General features: G+C 40.6%; 2 protein-coding genes across 3 annotated transcripts in view; one reads left to right on the top strand and one right to left on the bottom strand.

The window, feature by feature from the left end:
* WDR27 (WD repeat domain 27) overlaps positions 1-10,777 on the bottom strand; it is a 63,087-nt gene extending 52,310 nt beyond the window's left edge. The window contains exons 1-9 of the mRNA XM_058835717.1: positions 10,730-10,777; positions 9,926-10,567; positions 8,884-9,025; positions 6,543-6,667; positions 5,965-6,078; positions 5,131-5,182; positions 4,570-4,640; positions 3,554-3,668; positions 2,060-2,186 (exon numbers count right to left, since the gene is read on the bottom strand). Coding sequence (XP_058691700.1) covers positions 2,060-2,186; positions 3,554-3,668; positions 4,570-4,640; positions 5,131-5,182; positions 5,965-6,078; positions 6,543-6,667; positions 8,884-9,025; positions 9,926-10,567; positions 10,730-10,777 — 1,436 coding nt within the window. The remainder of the gene's footprint in view (positions 1-2,059; positions 2,187-3,553; positions 3,669-4,569; positions 4,641-5,130; positions 5,183-5,964; positions 6,079-6,542; positions 6,668-8,883; positions 9,026-9,925; positions 10,568-10,729) is intronic.
* Positions 10,778-14,193: 3,416 nt separating this feature from the next.
* Positions 14,194-18,057, top strand: C3H6orf120 (chromosome 3 C6orf120 homolog). Of its 2 annotated transcripts, none has more exons than XM_058834002.1 (2): positions 14,194-14,500; positions 16,209-18,057. In XM_058834002.1, the coding sequence occupies exon 2, from the start codon at positions 16,253-16,255 to the stop codon at positions 16,808-16,810; it is 558 nt and encodes a 185-aa protein (XP_058689985.1). In that variant the 5' UTR covers positions 14,194-14,500; positions 16,209-16,252; the 3' UTR covers positions 16,811-18,057. The 2 variants fall into 2 exon arrangements, with proteins under 2 accessions (XP_058689985.1, XP_058689986.1); XM_058834003.1 differs by having other exon boundaries at positions 14,194-14,507.

Genomic DNA, 18,057 nt, shown 5'->3' with positions numbered 1-18,057 from the left:
TTAAGAAGCAGCAGACTGGAATAGACAGTTTCATTTCTGGTTTGTGATATTTTTACGTGATATAAAAAGTTTTATTTGTGGTTTGCACTGCTTTCATTACGGCAGTAACAGACTGGTTTAATTTGCAAATTCTTTGAATTATTTATAAAGAAGTGTCACTATCAAGCTATTATAAACACCATAAAGTGATATATCCAAAAATTTTAACTCATTCTCACTTTACAATAATAAAATCCATTGTGATGAGATTGCTCAATGTCAAAAAGCTTATGAAAGTGTGAGATGCCTAATTTTGGACATCAGTGTTCAAAAAAATGTTTCATTGTTGCTTTTCATTGCAGGCAGGAAAAGAAATGTATCAGGGATTGCTCAACTCTTCAGACAAATCTGAAGCACCCGCTAAAACCAACAAATGGCTATTAAAAAATAAATAGAAAAAAAAAATTATAAGCACAAAATCTCAAGCAAAAATATAATGGAACTGAATTAATAGTAAGAATTTAATGGCCATGGTTGTTTATAAGCAGAACAAAACCTTCACCTGAAATGTGATAGCTGAAAGAACAAATAGATCTTAGATGTACAATGCAAAGCAGAAACAGGTGGGTATGGGGGAGTGATGTTATCTCAATTCAGAAAATTATTTCAAATAATCTATTACCTTGGATCCATTTCAGGCAATCATGTCCCAAAAGGAGATTGAAAAATAAATGAGATTGAATTTCAGAAATTTTCAAAAGCAAATGTTAGAAACATTACACAAAGCATGCCTTCTACAAGGCACAAATTATTTTATCCAGAAGTGCAACTTGTTCATGAGTTGTAATTTACTGTCCAAGGAGGGAACTTCATAGTGGCTGGCACTGGACCATTAGAGTGAGAAACATACTAAAAGCCAGTATATGAGAAGAGAATAATTCAGATGGGAAGTAAAATTGAACGAGTCAGTTCCTGGAACAACTTCAATAGGGACATGGTGGATTCTTTGTCGCCAGAAAACTTGTCATGTTTAAAAATGTGCTGCTGTTCAAATCAAAGCTACAGCTGTGACGAAGACAAAGTTTTGACACTTTGAGAGTGGTACTATACAAGCAATAACACAGACTGTAATAATTCATCATCTGACCTTCAAGTGCTGTCACTGCATTAAAGTATGCCTGAGATGTGCATGTTAAAAATCACAACTTCCTTCCTCTCCGTGGTGGTACTTCTAACTGTGCAGGCATCATGAAAAGAACTGTGAATAATTACTTAAATTTAACATAAAGATAACCAAAATTGTCCTGGACTCTGGATATTTTTCTTCTTTGTTTGTCAAAAGTTGTTTATATATCTAACCAGAGACTAATCAGTTCCATCTGAATAACCCACCACAGAGCAAAGGTTAGGACAAGAGTTTTCTAAAACATGATATGGCTAATAAATTTCTACAAGTGACAATCATAAATTACAACACAAACAGGTTGTTCTTGTGGACAGTTCTTGTTGGAACAGATCTCCAGGTGCCTGATATTATGGTTAAACTTCTCTTCAGGAAAGAAATGCAATGTAAGGATTAATTCTACCTGCCCAACCAATTCCATGGGAATGAGTAAAAGCATTATGTTCTGAAATATCTGTCCCTCTGACAGAAGTTTGACTGGAGCAGGTTACATAGTTCAAAAATTATTTAAATTTGGAAGGCAAACTGACACAGTCACACAGTGGCTGCATCAGATGTTTCTTTAGGAAAGCAAACTCAAAATAAATTTGATTTATTAATTACTTTTTGACTCATCTTCCCTGATCAGCTGGTATCAATAGATTCCACAATGGATATTCTCAAAGACATTTTTATGGAATTATTTTTCAGAAAAAAACCCAGTTTTAATTATCAGATTGTGTACTTATCTTCCTAAGAGTAGGCCACCAAAACTTGTATACCACTAAAAACATTATTTGATTTTCCTATAGTGTTTTTCAAAAAATACGAATTTGCAGTGAAAATAATCCAAGAATCAATAGGAACTCCTAGGAATAAATTTGAATCAAATACAAGGTGCTATTTTAAAGGACTTACGTGTTTTCTTCATTATGGAAACATACAAAATAGTCACAATGCTCAATTAAGAGGATAGGCAATGATGTTTCCACTGATCCTTCTGGTCTTGTGCTGTCTGTTTTGCAAAGCTTTGAATTATTTTGCCCTAAGAAAGTCAACAATACCATCCATCAAAAAAACTATGAAATAAGGAAATAAGAGAATTTGTAGTAGACATGAAAAAAACAAGACCACACTCAAGAAACTTCTGTTTCAAAAGATGCATATTTCCTAAGAGCCAGCTTTCCTCATTATTACATGGGTTTTTTTCAAAAGACAAAATCCAAAGATCTTACTTAGGGACTGAAAAGGAGTTTGCACATTTTAGGTGTTTTCATCTCAAGAAGTAACACTGAAAGCCACATCCCAGCAATCCTTAAATATGCTGGGTATCTTTCCACTTGGCCTGAAAATTACCTTGACGCTAAAGTTACAACATAATCCAAAAGCAAGATGAAAATGAAAATCTACCTCAATTCCCTGTTCCCAAGGTTTTCAATGGGAATGCATGTGAATTGCACATGCAGAATGGATTCCAATCCATTCTACATGTATAATTCACACTCAATAACTACTAGCATCAAATTCAGCATTAGACACAGACATTACATCACTGTCTTTTAAACATGAAAGTCAGATCTATAGATTTTAAACAATAACAAGAAACATAGCAGTCTTTTTCCTTAAATTAGGACTTCAAGATTATGAAAGCTGGACCACCTAGGCAGGTAAGAATATAGCAGTCATTGATCCAGAAATACAACAAGCAAGGGAAACCAGATTTCCCTTTCCCCAAGAAAGCCACAGCAGTGCTGAGGGAACAGGGGTCTGCACCTCACCAGGGAGAGGATTACCTCCCATTGTACCAAGGCTGCCACCTGCACATGGCCATCACAAGGCACAACAAAAAAGCTGTCAAGCCAGTCTGATATCAGGGAATCACCCTGCTGGGGTTACCAGGGCAGTCTGTAAAGACTTATATATACTCTGTGTTATACCACTATAGAAATACCACAGCCAAAGAAATATCATATAACGAAAGTACTAGTATAGATTAAAAAAAAAAAAAATAAAAAGAGAAAAAAAAATAAAGAGAATCCTAGAAACTTCAAAGGTAACTGAGAAATAGCACTCCCTTTTGACATGGGATTAATTTTTAGTCACTCGTTCTATTCTCACTGAGGCCTTGGACAATGAATTCAATAAAAAAACAAATACTTAATAGTGCACATGATGCAATGCTTTATGAACAAATGCACTGGCCAAGAATTTATTACATACATACATACATAAATACACAATTCCTTCCAGACACACCAATACCCAACTACATATGAGCTTCAGTCCATGCCACAGTCTAACACGCATAAGTCTATCACTTTTCCTAAATTTTCATGGTGAAAAAAGCACACACTCAGTAGCCAGTAACAACGAGACTACACCATGAACAGCATTCTAGGAGCACTGTGCTACCTATTTCTTTGCCAGATTTCCACGCTTTATTACAGAATTTCTCTTGCTCTTTCTTTAAGTTGATATGTGCTACACAACGGTAATTATGATCACTGATTAAACTGAAGATCCAAAGCTGCAAGAAAAAGAAAAATCAATTAGAATAACCTTTTGGTACTAAATATAAAGCTTATATGAATACAAACTAAAGACACAATATTTAAAACCATGGATGTAATTACTGGCATCACACCTTAGACAAGAACTCCAATTATATGTATTTCTAAGATTGTTAAGGATAATCAAAGATAATATATTCAAAATTAGTAAAAGCAGGAATGACCAGTTTGAATTGTACATCTAATTTTCACTGTACATCTAATTCTCGCATGTTTATATGTTCTCAAAGAAGATACTTATAGACTATTTCCCACAATTAAAAATCACAGGTAACATGCATGTAATTGTTCACTGGGTCATGTGAATAAATTTCATTTATACCTTTCTAGGTTTAGACACCACTACAGTTAAAGCTTTAATTTTCTTCAAAATAACTGAACAGTAACACTGAAGAAAAACATCTGTAAGTTATCACAAATATATTCTTACCATTAAAGAAGAGGTGAAACAGATATTCACATTTACCACATTTTTATTAGAATTCCCACATGCTGAAATCATAGCCTCTTCCATTTAATTGTCATGAATTTCTTATTTTGGCCAAAATAGGAGAATCCTATTTTTCACCTTTTTTCTTTTAAAACATATATATTTATAGCCTCTCAGTGTGCTCTTCTTAGATAATCACTGATTGTGCTCTTAGAAGTTTTCATGGTTTTCAGGAAAAAGTTTCTGTTATGTAATAGAGGTCTTATTTGCCATTTATGGTTTACACTAGAAGCAGTGAATTATGCTGACTAAAACAACTCTTTTAAAAATTCAAAAAATTTAGGCAGCTTGTGTACCTTTATTATAGACAGAGCATCAGTAATAGTTGACTCTTGATATAGAGACTGAGTTTAATTTACAATTCTTACCTGTCCCTCAGCACATCCAGTGATAATCTGTTTGCTTTCTTCATCGATTAGCAGACTTAGCAAAGGAAATGCTGCCCAAGAAGGAAAGATAAAAGCATTTCTAGAGTAGACACAAATCAGATATTTAATTAAAATACATGGTCCAAAATTGATTCTTCCTGTTTATAAACACAGGGGAGAAAAGCCCTTACTGCAGTTGTCATGGTTGCACAGAGCTTTGTGTGCCTCAGCCCTTGTGCTGCTGAGGGCTTTCCATTTGCATTTTTCTGCCTGTCACCTAAGCTGCCATGGTAGTGGTTTCCTGCACCCTGCCACCCAAGCTGCTGTGGCATAGTTTGCAGACTTGCTTATGAAAGTACACTAAAACTATCCACTGGGAAGCAGACTTTAAAGGAAAAACTATTTACTATTGGCTTTAAAGGATAATATGTTTACTGCTACCTTGTCTATGAGAATTATTTCGACTAAATCAACCCAAAACTTCTATAATAATCATAGATTATTATTTAGAGATAAGAGGGTTTTGTTATCAAAAATTATATTTAAAAATAGAAAAATTACCTGCGATTATTCCTGACTGATATATTAACTGGCTGGTAGAATAGTCCCACACCTTTAGATTAAAAAAAAAAAAAAAATTAAACAAAAAACATATAAAGATATAAAGATATAAAGATATAAAGATATAAAGATAGATATCTACTTAGATATTTATGGAAAACACAACTTTTTAACAGCCATCACGTTGTGAAAACACAGAAATGCAGGCACTGTGATGTTCTTAGGAAAATTTTTTTTCAGCACCTGCTTCCATCTATGAAGGGTTTTGTCCAACTGATAAGCATCACTGGTGAAAAAGGGGGAAAGTCACATGATATGGAAACACACAATATCATATTTTCTTAGGTTGATCTCAGTGATTTTATCTAAATTTATGAAAAGACATACACAAGAAAGAAAAGAGTGGATGGGTACACTGCATACAGTAACCCAGTCCAATAATCCCAAAAGGGAAAATTCAAATCAGTATCAGCAGATTCAAAGGGAAATATTTTCCTTCAGCTCAGTATACCTGAAACTTTTCAGTTACACTCAAACTGATCAAAATATTTTATTTCTATTTTCCAGATGATAATAATCACTGAAGTTAATACTTGAATGCGGAAAGTTTTGAACATAAAAAAACCTGCATTTTTCTTTTAAAAAAAAGAGTAATTAATTTTTGCTATAATTTCCAAAGCAATTCAAAGAAAAATGTCCTTATCTTCATAAAGTCAAAGATATTTTTTACTTAATCTTCAGAGCATATTTGAAGAGGAATAAAGGGGAATGAATAAGAATACTTAAGATTCACTAAATTATTCTTTTTTAAGTTCATCTCTACAGTTTCCTGACCTTAAAGGTTCTGTCTTCTGACACTGATATGAGCATACTTTTCTCCCATGTGCAAAACTCAGCACCAGTCACTGGAGCCAGGTGTCCATCCAATTCAGCTAGTATAGCTTCATTCTGTGATTAATCAAGTCAAAAATAAAAACAGAATAGATTTCAACATAAAATTTACAATTAAGTGCTTTAATAATTAATAACACTTGCTAAGCACTGTCAGATTTGTTTTCAAAGTATAACTCAGTAAGATTTTTCTTATTGAAACTGAAGCCCTGTATACCATTTTGTCGGCAAAGCCACTACACATTACTTTTTCTTCTTCTGACTAAATGATACAGGAATAGTTTTTCAGATGACCTAAGAATATTTTCTACTTCTATGTTATTGAGATACTGCTTCATTTCAACTGTTTAAACCTAGTCTTCTATCTGATATATGTTGCATTATCAAGCACCAGTTCCTACTTATTTTATGACACAAAATGAATGTTTTGCAAAATTTTACTAACATTTCTGTATCATAATTTTATTTGAAAGTGAATAAGTAAAATACCAGTACCATGGCTACAAAGAATGCTATCTCACCTTTGCACTTAACATGTAGATCTGATTTCCAGCGCATACTGCCACTTGTTGATCATCTGGACTAAATCTTACATGAAGCACCATTCCCAAAAGAGTTCCTATAACAATTCCTCGAGGTGTAAACCCTGCAACAATTGTATTGTTAATGAGACTCAATGAAATATAAAAATCTGGTGCAATGAGATTCTTAGAAACTTTACATAGCAAACTGTGCAAACTTTATTAACCACAAAGTTGTTTCAGTTTCTGTCAGGAATATGTACAGAAAAATACACTGTTTAAATACACCAGGGTACTGGAAAGAAAAGCATAGAACTATGGACACTAGAATTCCTCCATCTGCCCTGTTGCCTAGACATGACTTGGCACTCTTTATGATATTAATAATTCCCATCAAATCATGCTTTCTTGATTCCACTGAAGATTGCCAGGGAATGGATTTTTGGAGTAGGGTGATGTGCCCATGGAACCTACTAGTGCCATGTTCATTTTGGAAGTGAGAAATCCTAACTGAAGTCCAGCAAAACAGAGCTTTGAAAAATACTTCTGGGAGAATATGCCAGTCACTCAGCCAAAAAGTAAAGAGGATTTTACTTCTCTGGTTTTAATTTTTCTGTGGGAAAATTCTGAAAGAGAAAGTGCACCACTAAATAGAGGCTAGCTTTGAGAACAGGTCACGTTTCTATCCTGTCCTCATGATTTCATTTTGGTCATCTTACTGGTTCAAGCAGCTTGGTTTCTGCTGATCCCTATTTTATAGTGCTGCCTCTAAAGATGTGAGGATGGTTTGGATACGTCATTAAATTTTAGGATTTCATAGGAAACAAATTATCTAGAATGCAAGCACAATTATAGGTGTCCTTTCAGGCTCTTAGATGCTGTGGAGTCTTTTTACAATTGATTAACAGGTCAAGGTCACACAAAGAATTGCTTAATTACTTTGACACCATTTATAAGAAATAATATGAGAAAACACGCCAAGAATGTGCAGAGGAGAGTCTGTGGAGACAAAGACTCTAAGGTATCTGCTGAAGAGCCTGTAGATGGAGAGAAAATGAAAAAATCAAGCAGCAGACAATCTGGATACCAAATGCCTTTGTATCAAAACTACACATACTCTTTATCTCTCTGCTACTTTCTATTCTTATCTTCTGTCTTCTATTCCTATCTCCAAATTCATAGTCCCATTTTATTCCCAGTTCCTGAAGCACCCTTTGATTGATTCTTTGTTAGTCTTGCATGGATTAAAATTTATACTGACCTTTTTTTTTATAAAAAGCACTGATACTGTTAAACTTTTCTTTACAACATTAGTCTTCATATTATATAGATTTGCACAGTCAAAGTGGAGTAGAGGACAAGAGAACTCCCTCACATTAAGTCATCAGCAAATCTCTAACTATAGGTGACAAGGAGGAAACTTTTAATAGTGTGGGACAATGCCATGCAATTTTAAATACTGACACCAAAAGGGGACAGACTGTCACTGGGAATCCAGTGAATCATGACTCTGGGAATCTTGCTCTTTTTTTCTTTTTTTCTTTTTTCCTTTTTTTTTTTTTTTTTTTCTTTTTTTTTCATTATTCTTCTACTTTCCAATTAATTTACGCTTACAGAGGTTAACACTAAATTCTAATGCCATTGGCTGAGGCTCCAAACCAAAATGGTGGTCAGGATACAGGGACATGCACTCATCTCCCAAATCAGATACTTGTATTGGTCTCTCACACGTTTCACAGATGAAAACAATGTTCCAGAGACAGGAGAGGCAAAGCAGGATAGGAAACACTAGTTCCACAAGTATTCCCGAAAATGAAGTATTTTCCCGTTGCATGTTTAATTATGCAGTACTGCTATGATCAGTTTTCATTCTGTCTAATTTATTCCACAGTGCAGAACGTCACTGTCTCTGGAGTGTGTCTCTGTGTTTGCCCCGAGGTTCCGGCAGGCTCTGGGTCCCGCACAGCACCTCGGCCAGCTCCCGACCCAGCTCAGCATCGCCGCGGGGCCGCTGCCGCCCGGGGCCGGCGGCTGTGACAATGACACTGGCTGTGCTGCCGGCCTGGCTCAACCCCGCACTGCCGAAGAAGGGCAGGAGAGAAACACAGAATTAATATGGCTGTCCATGCTGCTGAATCTAAGCGGCTGAGGCGTGCTTCTCAGAAATAACAATCTTGTTATACAAGAACCAGTGGAGAAAAGGAGGTGTTGGGGTGGCCGTCCAAGGTGGCTGTTGCTCAGAAACTGGCTGGACACTGGTCTGAGTGATTGGTGGTGACTGGCTGCCTTTGCATCACTTCTTTGTTTATACATATGACACATATTATTATATAAACAGTACCTTCTTGCACTTTCTGTGTACATTCATCAAGATTCCACACTATCACACGTTCATGAGAGGCAGAGCAGACAAGAAGTGGATTGATTTTACTTCCAAATGACAATGCAGAAATTGAGTCATGATGGCCTGACAAATATAATGGCTGACAAATGTAGATAAAGAAGAGTTAAATGAATAATTTCAAACAAAGATTATGAATAATATAAAACTACAAATGGATAATGGACACAAAATCAACAAAATAATTTTTATCTACAGCTTCAAAACACCTAACCTACAATGTAGCTGTTTGGGTGGGATGGAGTTAACTTTTTCACAGAAGCTTGCATGGCACAGTGCTTTGGATTTTGTGACAAAAACAGTCATGATAACACAGCAATGTTTTGGCTGTTGCCAAATACTGTTTGCACAGCATTGAGGCCTTCTCTTTTTTCCCACTTTTTCTCAGTTTTCCCATCCTAATAATAGGCTGAAGGTGCATAAGAGGTTGGGAGGGGACACAGCTGGAACAAATATTTCAGTTTGCTGACTGGCAAAGGGATATTCCCTACCATATGATGCTATGCTCAGCAATAGAACTGGGGTATTGGGTGCAACAAGGTGTTGAGGGCCTGGGACATTGACTTTAAGGTGGCTGTTGCTCAAAGCCTTACTGGGATTAGTCTGGTTGTAGGGGGTGGTGACTGCTTTGGTATAGCTTTTCTTCTTTCTCTTTCCTTCACTCATTAAACTATCTTTGTCTCTACCCGTGACTTCTCACTTTTTCCCATCCTATGGGAATTCCCTCTCCCCTACCCTGCTGGGGAGGAGTCAGCAGGAGAATGGATAAAGCTTTAGCTTTAGTTTAGTGCTTTAGCTGCCAGTCAGGGCCAACCCCCCACAAAAGCTTACTTTATTCATATCACAATAAAAAAAATCTTAACAAATGCTAGTACCTTTCCAGCATTGAAGAGAAACCTGACACGTCTACATTACTTTCAAATATTTAATTTATAAATTAATTTAAAGCAGCAGCCTATGAAGAGCTCTATTCTAGCTTTACCTGAGCAGTGGCTGTGTTCCAGACGCACAACTCATTGCGACTCACGGGGAAAGCACAGTGGTTGTGACTGCACGCCAGTTGAAAGAGGGGCTCTGGCAGTTTGCCTTTAAACAAGTGTTTTTCGCAGACAACCTCAGGATCACGGCCTCCTCCAGAGGCGCAGCGGGCCCCGGCCCTCTCCATCCTGCGGCTGCGAACGGCCCGGCGGCGGAGCCGGACCACCAGGGCCGCCTTCCCCCGCCGGCTGCGTCCTGGCCGCGGGGGCCGAGGGGTCTCGGCCCCGCTCGGCGCTCCCTCCCGCTGGGAGGCGAAGAACCCCGGCCCCGGCCCCGGCCCCGGCCCCGGCCCGTAACCAGGGCAGCGCCGCCGCTGACGGGAGGCCGGGCAGGACCGCCCTCGCTCGCCCGAGGAGTGCGGCGGGCCCACGGCGGCAGCCGCTGTCCCTTCAGCCGGGCAACGGGCCCCGCGACCGGCCAGAGCCGCCCGGGGCTGCTTCCTGGCTCTCCACAGCGATGTCCTGGGCTGCACAGAAAGCAGCACGGCCAGAAGGTCCAGGAGCGCCCCACTCGTGTCCCACTCGTGGGATGCCAGCTGGAGCACTGTGCCCAGCGCCAGGGACACCAGCAGGACACAGACAGGAACCTATCGAGGCGAGACTTTAGGGACAGATGTGAACATCTCTCCTGTAAAGACAGGCAAAGATGGTGTTCTTCACAGAATCAGTCAGAATGGGTCAGGCTGGAAGGGACCACAGGGGGTCATCTGATTTAACCTCCCTGCTCAAGCAGGGTCATCTTAAAGTACATGGCGCAGGATTGCATCCAGACAATTACTGAATATCCCCACATCCATATCTTGGGAGAGAATCCACAACCTCTCTAGGCAATCTGTTCTAGTGGATGGTCACCTGCACAGTTCTTCCTCAAATTCAGGTGGAATTTTTTCAGCCTGGAAAAGAGAAGGCCCCAGGGACACCTTATAGTAAGTACCCTGTGAATATATAAAGCAAGCATATAAAGACAGATATTTTTTACCAAGGCCTTTAGTGTCAGGACAATAGGCAAAGACATTAAACTAAGAAGGGGTTCATTTGGATTGGACAGAGGGAGCATATTTTTTTCAATGTGGGTGGTGAGGCATTGGAACAGGGTGCCCAGAGAAGCTGTAGATGCCGTGCCACTGGAAGTGTTCAAGGCCAGGATGGATGATGCTTTGAGCAGCCTGGTCTACTAGGACTCCCTGCCCACAGGAGGGGGGTTAGACTAAGTGATTGTTAAATGCACTTTCCAACCCAAACCATCTGTGATTTTGTGATGCAGAGAACACAACACAGACAGAACATGAAGCAACATCATCAAGAAGAAAAACAAACCACCTACTTTCCCCAAGTTTGCGGATGATGGCAAACTGGGGGGAGCAGTCAGAAATAGGCTGATGAGAATTTCATGGAGTCCAACAAGAGTAAGTGGAATCCCACATCTGGCACAGAGTAACTCCATGCAAGATGAAATGCTGAAGGATGGCTCCCTGGGAAGGGGCTCCCCAGAAAAGGATCCAGATATCCTCCTGGATGAGCTGAATATGAGCCACCACAGTGCCCTTGCAACAGAGGCTGCCAACTGCATGCTGGGATGCATTAGTAATAAAGAGTAGCCAGCAAGCTGTGGGAGTGATCTTCCTCTATTTGGCACCTGTAAGGCCACTCCTGCAGTGCTGCATCTAGTTTTGGGATTTTTGGTACAAGAAAGGTCCTGACATACTGGAGCAATTCTAGTAGAGAGCAAGAAAGATGGTCAGGGAGCTGGAGAAAATTATGTACACAGAGAGGCTGAGAGAGCTGGGTCTCTTCAGCCTGGAGCAGAGACAGCTGAGGCTACTGTTGCCTACAACTACATAATTAGAGGATGCAGGAAAGACAGAGAGACTTTTCCCAGAGGCACTCAGTGATAAACTGGATCCTGGGAAAACCCAATTAGGGTTATACCGAATGACTATTTAATTTTTTTAAATATCATGACAGTTGTTGAATATCAGAACAAGTTTCTGAAGAGACGTTGCGGATATCTATATCTCGTGTTGTCCAGGAATCAAATGGACATGGCCCTGAGTAACCCAATTTAATTAGAACTGTTTTGAACAGGAAGGTGGACAGGAATAGTCCAGAAGTTCCTTTCAACCCAAGTTACGATTTTATGATCAAGGTTTTGATCAACTTAAACCATTTTGAAGCAGATCAGTCAATATCAACCACAACTGCTTTTCAAAAAGATACTTTCTATAGGAATTATCTTTATTGTGCCTGTCTGTAATTAATACTACAAGCATTTTTGGCCTACATTAGCATCTGATACATATTGTCACTGACAATGTAGTCTCCCTGTGTTTGTGAATTTCACTTGGAGAAAGTACCAGTCAAAATTCCCTTTTGTGTGTGCATGTGAATTTGGATAAATCCACTGTATTGAGAACCAGCTGCACAGAGGCAACTCAGTGCACTGCACATGCACTGTTTTTCTGAACTGTGACTCATGGATGGGAATACTAGAGAAAATTTTATTGTTAATATGCTGGTGATAATTTTCATGAGTGGTACAGTCATGAATGTGTTATGACAGTTTAGTCATTGGTAAAGAAAAATAAACGCTGACACAGTAAAAAAGGTGCTCTGAGACACAAACAACCTCTGAGAGTCTTGAAGAACTTGTTCTGCAATATGTTGTGTCTCTGTAACTGCTTCTAGGCAGATTAGCAGTACTCTTTCTTACAATTTTCACCTGACTTTATTTTCACTTTTCAATGCTTGTACCTACAATACTTTCAACAATCTACTGTCCATAACAACTAAGGAACTAGTAGCAATCCAAAGAAGTATCAGAGATCTTGGACTGATTTCTTGACTGATGAATATTGACATGTAAGTGTGTTGGGAGAATTTTATACCTCAGCACACCCCCATAAAACACCTCTGGCAATGTCCTGCTTCTATGCAACACGATGCTGAAAGACCTTGGCTCCACATATTCCCACACCCCTGGTATCCACCTATCTCAAATCACAGAATTAACTAGGTTGGAAAAGACTTATGAAATGATTGACTCCAACCTATGACTGAACACCACCATGTCAACTAGATCCTTACTCACCTCCAGGTACAGTGACTCCACCACCTCCCTGGGCAGCACATTCCAGTGCCTAGTCACCCTTTCTGTGAAGAACCTTTCCTAGTGTCCAACCTGCACCTTCCATTTTAAGGGTATTTCCTCTTGTCTGACCGTTTGTAGCCTTGGAAAAAAGACCAACCCCTGGCTACACCCTCCTTTCACATGCTTGTAGAGAATGATAAGGTCTTCTGAGCCTCCTCTTCTCCAGGGTGAACAACCTCAGCTCCCTCAGCTGCTCCCCACAGGACATGTGCTCCAGACCTACACCAGCTTCACTGCCCTTCTCTGGACCCACTCAAGCACCTCCAGTCAAATTGACATCTATGTGGAAAATAAAAGACTGTTGGAATTAAGAGTTCCTTATCATATCATGCTTTTGTGTCCAAGAGTGTATCTGTAGTGGACTCAATACTCAATCATAAGAATAACTTTAAAAATGAGGTCTAGCAACTTTAACATTTAAAAGTTTTAAGCAGAATAAAGTCTTTATACAACCAAAACTGGTTTTAAAAAAAAGCTAAAATTTATCAGAATCTGCATTTGGTAGTCTTATGTAGCCAGCTCGTTTGAGCTAGGAATGAAGAGAACAAGTTACATAGGTTTATGAAATTAGAGGGCTTTGAAGATAGAACATCAGCTCAGTTAGCACAGGGCCCTTGGGGAGCATACACAGGCTCTCTTAAATCTCTTAGAACACAATGCACGGCATGCAGATTTATTTTTTTCACTCTTGCTTATGATTTTAAGCGGCTCAGCCAAGTCAAGGTAATTGTTGAAATCAATGGGTATTAAAAAACAGTGTTGGGGTTTTTTCTTCTCTCTGTCACACTACTTTTCCCTTCCGTGATCTTAGGTCAGGTTTATGCTGACAGTAAATTAAACTGCCACTAACCCACGGAGGGACACCTATCCTCCAGCAAACATCTTACATCTAATCTCAGAGCAGCTGAAGGACTGTTTCTCTAATTTTAGGTTTCTGTGTTGAAATACGCTTCACACAGTTTACCATTCCGCGTTCCGGTCTCGGTGCCTCCCCGCCCTCCCCGGGCCCTCCCTCAGCCCGCCCGCCGCGCGCTCTCGCGATACCGGGGGCGCGGCCGTGCCCGGGGCGGGCCGGGCCCGGCGGTACCGGCAGCGTTCGGGGGCGGCGCGGCGCCTCCACCCGCCCCCAGCGACTTCCCCCCCGCGCCGCCGCGGCCCGGGCTCGGCCGGCCGCACCGAGCAGGGGGAGCGACGTCCCGCCCTGCGGGCCGGCTCCTCGGCGCCGACCTCCTCTCGGCCGCCCCGCGGCCCGCCCCGGGGAGGGGCTTTCCCGCGGCGCCCCGGCCGCGCTGCGTTGCCGCACGTCCGCGGAGTCCCCGCTGCTCTTCCTCGCCGTGGCTGCGGCCTCGCCGAAGCCGGAGCCCCGCGGCAGGTCGGAGGTGAGCCGTGCCCCAGCCCCAGGCCGGCGGGGTGACGCCGGACCCGTCGGGGCCGTCCGGAGGGAGCGGCGCGGAGCCTCCCGCGTCCCCCCTGAGCTGCCGCCGCCCCCCGCGGGGGTCCCGCCCGCGGGGAGGCGGGGGCGAGCCGGGGCGGGCAGAGCTGCTCCTTCGTGGCTCTGTCCAAGGTCTCTTGGAAGCGCTTCTCCTCCCGAGCGCAGCGCCGGCGCCAGGACGTTTTAGTTCTTTCCTAGATAACTTTAATTATTTTCTGGTCAGCTGTGGAGCTCCTTCTGTGGCTCCGATCGCGTTTTTCATCACTACTTCGATGTGCAAGTGACAGAGAGTCAGCTTTCTGATACGGGCGAGACAAAAGACTGTTTTTTCCTGTGGCTGTTGAGGGAGTTCTGTCAGTCTAGCAGGTTCAGCGAATGCTGCACCTCGTTCTATTACGCTGTCTTTGCAGAATTGTGGCCTTGCAGTAGAGAGGCCTCTGGGGCAGAAAACATCGAACTACAGAAACAGTTGGGCATTTTTTTCTCCCCTGGATCCGTTCAATTGTAGAACTTCTAACGTTTAAGTGACATCCCAGTGGAAGCAATGCACTTTGTTTTGATGCCAGCTAGGGTACAAAACAAGTTACAGGCAGCTTCCTGGTTTCAGATGATTGTAGTGTCCTTATGGAAGGGATGAGGGGATGACAATCTTCCTCTTAAACCTGAAGGTGTTCAGGCTTGTGGCTTCTGTGATTTGCATGTTAAATTCAGTCAGGTCTACATTTTGCAAGCCTTCAGCAAAGTTTGGAAGTTGCTGCTTTGCACACAGAGACTTAGTGCAGCTGTTCAGAGGGCTGGAGCGTGGCAGGCATGTTCAGGCTGCCCGACTGGGAGAGTGCAGCAAGGAGGGAATAGGCTGTAAGAGCGTTGATCTTGCAGCAGTCCTTTCCAGCTTCCCCTTGTCCCAGTACCTTCAGCCTTATCTTTTGTATGCAAGTGCTGTAAAGAGCTGAGCGTTTTTGTTACAGTGTGTACTGTAACAAAACCTTCTTGAAAGTAAACGCTTTTTTTTTTTTTCAGGGAAAATGTGCCTAAATTTGATCCTAGAAACAAGCCATACATCAGGATCATAAATTAATGTATTACTTCATTAGATAACTTGTTTTATTTCTAACTCCATACCAGTGCAAGTTGGAATGCCTACTGCATTGCCCACATCCACAGGTTTGCACCAATACTGTCTTTTGAAGTTGAGATGAGAGGATGAGGTTAGGAGAACAAATAGGCTGCCCTAAGTACCTCATAGAAAGCTACGCATCTTCAAGCATGCAAAAGCCTTCCTTTCCTCAACTGCTTTTTGGGTTTTTTTGAAGTGAAGCTAGAATCATTATTGGGTTTCATCCCTTCTGGGTATCTATCAAGTTTGGCATGCATGCAGATAGAATGAAACTGAAGTGTCAGTTCTGTTGAGAGAACACTGGCTTGATTAATTTCTGTTTAACTTTTGGAAATTTAAGCCATTTCATTCTGACAAAAATTCTGAATCATAACACTTTTTTCTGTGGCTATTAAAAAATACCAGTTAATGAACTTGTTAACTTTGTATGGACTAGAGCAGATTTATAAGAATTCCCAAATTAAAACAAAATAATAGATTACTTCCAAGAAGGGAATATACTAAAACTCAATTGTGTTTTGTATTCATAAGGTAGCACACAGGACACAGGAAGAATCCAAATACAACTGAAGACCATGGCAACACACTGGAGAATAATCTTGACAGTATTTGTGACAGCTCAAGTACTGTTTGTGGTAAATGCCTTTGAGGAAGAGGACGTACCAGAGGAGTGGATTCTTCTTCATGTTGTCCAAGGACAGATTGGAGCAGGAAACTACAGCTATTTGAGACTAAATCACGAGGGAAAGATCGTTCTTCAGATGCGGAGTTTAAAAGGTGATGCAGACTTGTACGTGTCTGATGTGACACTTCACCCCAGCTTTGACGAGTACGAGTTACAGTCTGTAACTTGTGGCCAGGACATCGTCCATGTGCCTGCACACTTCCGCCGCCCTGTGGGAATAGGGATTTACGGCCATCCCTCTCACCTGGAGAGCGAGTTTGAAATGAAGGTGTACTACGATCGAACAGTTGTACAGTACCCATTTGGTGAGGCTTCTTATAACCCTGAGGAGATGGAGGCAAACCAGAAATATTCCCAGTCTACAGAAGATGAATCTCAGGATGAGGAGTCTGTTTTCTGGACGATACTTATTGGGATCTTGAAATTAATACTTGAAATCCTTTTTTAAATTGATATACACTGGACTTAAGTCACACTTCATCCTGTGAAACTGGTATGAATGACTTGCTGTAATATTTAATACTCACTATGTTTCCTGAAGAAATATTCAGGTTACATTTCCTAAACCAGAAAGGAAGTGGGGAGAAAAAGCCATACTTAATTTTTTATTGTAAATCTTCCCCAATATGTAAAATGAACAGCCAGCACAGTATTTGCAGTGCTCTTCAGAGACCAGGGCTTAAAAATGAATGTATAGTTTGGATCTTGTTAAATTCACTTAAAATAGGTGCTTAGGAAAATCAATTCCAATTCAGTATTTTCTATTGTTTTTTATGAAGAAAAATGAATAAACTACTGCACTTCAGTCCCCCTCTCAATTTAGAGCATATTTAAAAATAAAACCCGCTTCTTTTCTCAGCAAGCATCTCCAGTAAAACTGATCAGCAGCGTGTTTGAGTGTATTCATGAAGTTGAGGGAGCTTAGGGTGAAGGAAGGAGAAAATAATCACCTAAGGGAATAGATGTTCTGTATTTTGACTGTGTGTGCTCTACATCACATCAGCCATCTGTCAAACAGAGGTTGGTCCAGTCACTCATCACCACTACAAATCCATGACCTGAATCAAGTGCATGTTGCTTCTTTGCTGTTACTGCAGGGAGAGGGAGCCTTCAGTTGTTGCTACTTGTCAATATGACATTTTCATCTCCCATTACAAACAACACAGCACATAGGTATCTCAAACTCGAGAGGTGCTTTTTTACACTTCCCTTGATAGCTTTTTGTGATTGTTTTTTGGGTTTTTTCCAAACACATATTTATGAATAAGTCATTAGCTTGCAAGGAAAATTTCTGCTGAAAGGGATTTGCAGTGCAGTACATTGTTAGAAGGTCATCTCATGCCCACTCTTCCTAACAGGAATACTTTTTGCTTTGGCTGAGTCTGTCAGAATAACCAGTTGCTATGCAAATAAAGTACATATAAATTGCTCTGTAATTTTCTTTCTACAGAGCTTACTGATGAATGCACTGAAATAAACAAGTATGTTACTATAATTTTATACAAATGCATGTATAATTTAAATTTCATTACTGAAAGACTTTTCTGAGTGGGAATTTGGCTTGCCTCTCAACATCTGACAGGACATTAGTGATTTGTATCACAAAAAAAATCAATATATAGACAAAGTTTATTTAGTAAAAAGGAAAAAAAAAAAAAGTGGTATTGCTCCTCTTATAGAGTGGTTGATTAAATA

This window comes from Poecile atricapillus, chromosome 3 (assembly GCF_030490865.1).
Source record: "Poecile atricapillus isolate bPoeAtr1 chromosome 3, bPoeAtr1.hap1, whole genome shotgun sequence".
Lineage (NCBI taxonomy): Eukaryota > Metazoa > Chordata > Aves > Passeriformes > Paridae > Poecile > Poecile atricapillus.
Note: the sequence above shows the minus strand (reverse complement) of the source record. Positions and strands in the feature narration are given on the sequence as shown.